Below are 6,000 nucleotides of genomic sequence, written 5' to 3'. Positions count from 1 at the left end.
GGAGAGAAATGTCCTACGGGTTTGCTAGTGTAAAAGTGGCAACGATTGTTCATTTTTACCAGAGCGCGCTGTCGGCGAACCGCTCCCGTCAATCGCAGCAGATCAATGTAAATGATGCTAAGTTTCTTATTTTTTTAGAGGCAGCTATTAAAGCAAAAAAAGAAACAAACTACTGGAAGTTGGTTGTAATAAGGGGACAATATAGTGGACGATGTACGGCTTTCATACACAGGAAGTTAGCGCAGTATTTTGATGGAAAAATTTATTTTATTTTTCATCACCAACTTGCCGAATTCGTCTGCTATTAATTAGTTGCTACCAAGTCGACCGCCAAAAAACGACCGCAGCGTTTCCGCACGCGGTTAAGTGACGTCACCGGTCCCACCGCAAGCGTTCCCGAACGCTTGCGATGGTACCGAGACGACCGAACCTTGTTTCTGAATGCACCCTAAAAGTTTACCTGATCTTAATAAAGTCAGTCTTTCCCGATATGTTCCCAGCATTTCCCAGAACACACTGCGGCTAGTTTTTAGATCATGCTATATTACGATTCCAGAAGGTAGTTGAAAATAATGGCCATCATGTTGAATTCAGTTTGTAGCAATATTTATTTTTAAACCGTCGCAAATCCTATATATAGGTAGGAGCTCCTTAATCTTAACGGTAACTGTATCGCTAAGCCGTGGCGAGCGGAGCGCATTGGAAAACAAGACGTGAGTAGGGGCCGTGGTAGCCCGATCGGTAGAGTGTCGGATTCGGGGCCGGAGGGCCCTGAGTTCGAACCTCGATGGTCGAAGACCCACCGTCGTCATTAAAGGGGACTGGGCGACGTTAAATATGCTCGTGGTCTCAATGTCCTACAAGTCAAACGATACCTCTGGGGGTGCTAGCACCAGGTAGCTATTAGCTCCTGGACTAGTTCTAAATTCTCATTAACTGTTCGATCCGGTGATGGTGCTGCCATCTATCGGTATATAAAATAATTGAGGCAAGGCGCTTAGTATGCAGTCCTCGACATAAATACAGTTGTAGTCAGTTGTGACTCTGAATAGGAATAGAAATAGACGTGAGTACGGTGCAAGACGCTAGTAAAAGATGGTTGAATTGTTCAGACGTGCCCTGGACACCGAAGTTTTACGTTTGTTTTCGTATTTATGTTCGTATATGTATGTTCTCATTAAACGTGTTTCGTCTACTATTTTCGTTTTAATTGGGATAAATTCACACATATATATGATAGCGAATGATCGAATAACCCTCCTGTTGTCAACAACAATGAAACTCACGTCACGGCATGATAATTTGATAATATATTTTGGTAATGTTTGACATGCAGGGAAATGCTTTAGTTTGACGAGGCTGAACTGGATCCTGTAACTTGACTGTCTTACTGGTAGGATTCATTTTAGGAGAATGAAGAAACGAAAAAATTGTCAATAATGAGCGCTACCTACTGGAGTTTAGAGTTAATCCACTGGAGTTATGGTTAAAATTTCAATCATTAAAATATGGCCAAGTAGGCAATTGCTTTGTTTAAATGTAGAAGCAATTTTCACCCGTCATACCTTGACGGGCGATTTTCTAGTGCATAATAAGTGTGTAAGGCATAACAAAATGCCCTCTAGGGGAGAAATTTTGAACAATTTTTCTATTTCCACAAAAAATTAAGATACCTTCATTATGTTCTTTGCGAAATTTCGTTTATTTTTGAGCAATAGTTTCGTCACTAGACAACTTTAAAGTAGGGTCATTTAGTAATGACCTCCACGTATGCAAAAAAAAAAAAAAAAAAATAATTTGAATTTTTGGCATCTTGAATTCAAATTATGTTTTTCGCAATCACGAGCGTGTGTGTTTGTGTAGGCGCATGTGTGTGGGTGCGTGGGTGCGTAAGTGTATGTATGCATGTGTGTGAGTGAGTGTTGTGTACGTGCGTGTAGGCGTTCGTATGTGTGTGTAGGCGTTCGTGTATGTGTCTGTGTAGGCGTTCGTGTGTGTGTGTAGGCGTTCGTGTGTGTATGTGTGGGCGTTCGTGTGTGTGTGTGTGGGCGTTCGTGTGTGTGTGTGTGTGTGTAGGCGTTCGTGTGTGTGTGTGTGTGTGTGTGTAGGCGTTCGTGTGTGTGGGACATGGACGCCACCGCCCAGCAAAAGTGGATTTCGGGGGACAGTGCTCAGGACCAGCCGCGCCGCCGCCGGTGGACGGTGGTGCTGCAGGCCTGGTCCAAGCTGAAAAAGGAACCACAACGCCAAAGACAGTCAAATGAAAGCAATAAGCAATCGTGATTGCTCAAAAAAAAAAAAGTCTAAAATTTTTCAACAGTACAAAGATGTTTGAGCATAAAGTTAGGTTTAATCTATTCTATATAGAAGCACTTGCACGTAACTCCCTGTAACGTAATTTATGCCAATTAAGCCAGTTAATTCATTAAACCGACGGGGAAAAAAACAATAAGCACAAAAAGCGTTCTTAAAACTGGTATCAAGTAAAATCACTCTTATCTGTCAAATATTACGAACTAATTTTATAAACAAAAAGGTATTAAAAATGAATTTGTCGTTGTTATTCTTCCACTTTTAAAAAATGAAAACCTATGAACTTTTCCTGCTCCTCCTATTTTATTTTTACAAAATAATCATTACGTAGAAACCAAGAGTACTTGAAGAATTCACTTTAAACTCATGATTAAAAAATTTCATTTTGACTGTTCAAAGAATTTAATTTAAAGAAAAAAACAAAACATGTAGACCAAAGTTGAATTTTTTAAAATTTTCTATAGGCATTATAAAAACAATGTAAACTTAAATTTGCAATAATTTACAACGAATAAGAACATTTTTCACGTATTCAACAATTGCGGTTAATTAACCCCACTAGATTTGGAAACCGAAATTTGAGCGAATTTTCATTTTTTCAAGAAAGGCAAATCCCAATCTGAGCTGATTATTAGAAATGCAACATGTTATTTTTCCTTTTTATGAATACGCAACCCTTAAAATGGAATGTACTTTTATTAATTTTTAAATATAGAATATAATTTATAAATTCAAACACTGAATATCATTTCTTCTCAAAGAGTTACACATTTTTAAAATTTAAATACTTTTTAAAGTATAATTTTAAAATCTCCGGTTTTAGCAGGAAGTAAGCTGAGATTTTTTCAAAAATCATTCACGACGTCCGAAAATTTCGAAAAATATTTCGACAACGATTAATTTAAAGTTTCGCTGCGATGTTGTTTGTTTTTCCTCCGAGATCAAAAGCTTTTGTATTTCATTGAACAAGCGAATAAGGCAATTTAGAACAAACTGAATTTCAATGAATTCTTTATGAAAGTTTGAAGTTGAGCTCCTTAAATTTACTACTGAATGCGAAAGATAATTCAGATAAGGACATTCGAGATAAAACTGTTCTAAGAAGAATTATTCATTTCGAGAGAGAATTAACAAACAAGTTTATAATTTTCTGCTCAAGTTTTGATTCTTTAAAATTTTAAAAGGATACAAAATGTATGACGGAACAAGATAAAGAGATAAAAATATGAAGACGGAAGAATATGTAAAGTTTTCTGGTTTTATCTCTCATCCTGTTTCACATGATGTGAATAAAATGGTAATATCTAGTTAATGTACAACGGTATAAGCGAGATAATATTTTGTGCAGAGAGACATATACTTGTGTTGTAAGTAAAACATTGCATAGGGGTTTTTAAATGTGTGAAAAATTGTGGTTTTATCAAAATTATCTTATTTACATCGTTTAATCGAAAAACCCCCTTGTAATACGCACGTACGCTTTTAATTGAAACCATATAGGTCGGAACCAAAAAAAGGGCCAATATTTAAAGGTTGGTTGATTTTCGCTGGATTTTTGCTGAGTTAACTTTTTTTAATGTTAGCAATCTTTTTCTATTTGTTAATATCACCAATAAAGTTTATGGAATCAGAAATACATTAGTCAAATTACAACGACTAATTAAGCTTGGCCATTAATATTGGTTAATTAAGCTTGGCTAATTAAGCAAGCCATTGGCAGGTAGTCCTGTTTTACTTTTTTTTTTTTTTACAATTGTAAACATGTTTTAAATCGTGGGAAGCCTAGTGGTAATCCATCGGACTCTGTATTGGAGGATCTCAGGTTCGATATCGGAGCCATGGACTATTTGCGGTTAAGTGCAGAATAAATCTGTAGGTTCAAATGTCCTTGTGTCGATTGCTGGACACGTCCCACGGGGGCAGGAAACCAGAGAAAAATTCCATCCCCTGAATGTTTTTGCATAAGTTGTAGTGTCGGAGATGACTAGTAATGCCATCTCTCGGTGGTTATTGCCGTTCTGTTATAGAAAATGATGGTACCTCTAAATAACCACTTCCATGACATTGACAATGGAACCTTCATCGAAAAAAAAATCTTCCATTTAAGATACACTACGTCAACAAGGAAAAAAAAAATCCCCACATTCTGAGTTATGTAGCTGGATCTTAGACAAAAGGGTATTTTCATATTCAGTCTTAAAAAACATTGCTTAATAGAGATAGGAAAATTCAGGCTTAAAATCTGAAATGTTTTGTAGAATTGTTTTTTCATTTAATCTGTTAGTTATCTCAAAGCTGTCTATAAGTTTTTATAGTTTTTCTAGTTCCATCTTCTTTATTTTTTTATCTTGCAGGTGCTAGGAGTATCGGAACGTGAATTCCTTGACCAGATGGGAGTCTACTTCGTATCTTTCGTGGGCCAATATGGCTACGACCGTGTTTTGGGAGTCCTCGGTAGACACATGAGAGATTTCCTCAATGGACTGGACAACCTGCACGAATATCTGAAATTCAGTTACCCCCGCATGAAGGCTCCATCTTTCTTTTGCGAGAATGAATCTCCCACAGGACTCACTTTGCATTATCGAACGACAAGGAGAGGGTTTTTGTGGTACACGATTGGACAAATACGGGTAACAATACATTTCATTATAATGATCTATTTTACTATGAACCGAGCTTGAGGCAGAAAATCTTTGCCTCCAGCTCGGTTATTTACTACCGCACGGCGATACCCGTGCTAAGAATTCAAAAGAAGTCCGATGAATAAAAAAAAATCCACGCCCGCCCCCCTCTTCTGATGTGAAATGGTCATTTCTCTTCAACTAAAATGCGTACACACCTTTTCGAAAAACCTATTAAAGTAAGTCTCTTTGGAATTTAAAATTATTCGCCAAAACACATAAAAAGATAGCCGACCAGCTGGTTCGCCTTTCTATGCAAGCAGTCCTAAAGGAGGGAAAGGGGGGGGGGGCGGTTACTCACAATGCCCAATTTGTCGGGGGGAGGGGGGAAAGCACGTCCACTTTTATGTGAATGTTTTATTTTTTTTTTTGAAAGTCAGAAGAGGGGGGGGGGGGCGGGTGGCATTGATCACCCGTTGAAGTTCCTTCAATACGGGCCTATCTTTTGCCGACCACCTACCTATATTGACCTCTATATTTATCTATCGATTATGCATACCTACCTCTGATGGTAATTAGCAATCTTTTTCTATGTATAAAAAACAAAGATCATGCGTATTTTTGAAACCTTTTTTTTCTGAAAAGGGTGAAATGTTTTTAATATTACATTGTTAAAATTTAGAAAAAAAAACCGGCATTTATACATTTTGCGGGATGAGCTTAGAAAAAATTAAACCCAGCCATAAAAGCGAAATAAGGGTCTTTTTTTCAAAAACTCATAAAAATACAAAAATCTCTCAATCCGCAAAAAGTTTTTTTTCATCATACTCAAAATTAAATTTCCTACATTTTGGTACAAGAAATATTTTTTCTGGTGCAATAGTTTCGGGGTTTGTGGGGTAAAAAGTACTAAAAACTGCTAAAACTATAAAACATTAAATAGCTTTTTTCTAATTAATATATCAAAGTAAATCATAGCATATAGCCTTCCTCAATAAATGGACTATTCAACACAAAAATAGTTTTTCAACTCGAACCAATAGTTCCTGAGATTAGAGCGTTC

General features: G+C 36.9%; 1 protein-coding gene across 1 annotated transcript in view; it reads left to right on the top strand.

Moving 5' to 3' along the window:
- Nucleotides 1-4,667: 4,667 nt before the first annotated feature.
- The window catches only part of LOC129233675 (soluble guanylate cyclase 88E-like), a gene marked incomplete at both ends in the record, with an annotated part of 107,593 nt that continues 106,260 nt past the window's right edge, over nucleotides 4,668-6,000 (top strand). Inside the window, one exon of the mRNA XM_054867655.1 lies at nucleotides 4,668-4,946. Coding sequence (XP_054723630.1) covers nucleotides 4,668-4,946 — 279 coding nt within the window. The remainder of the gene's footprint in view (nucleotides 4,947-6,000) is intronic.

This window comes from Uloborus diversus, unplaced genomic scaffold (assembly GCF_026930045.1).
Source record: "Uloborus diversus isolate 005 unplaced genomic scaffold, Udiv.v.3.1 scaffold_612, whole genome shotgun sequence".
Taxonomy (NCBI): Eukaryota; Metazoa; Arthropoda; class Arachnida; order Araneae; family Uloboridae; genus Uloborus; species Uloborus diversus.
The sequence above is the reverse complement of the archived record's forward strand: the minus strand, read 5'-3'. Positions and strand labels throughout refer to the sequence as shown.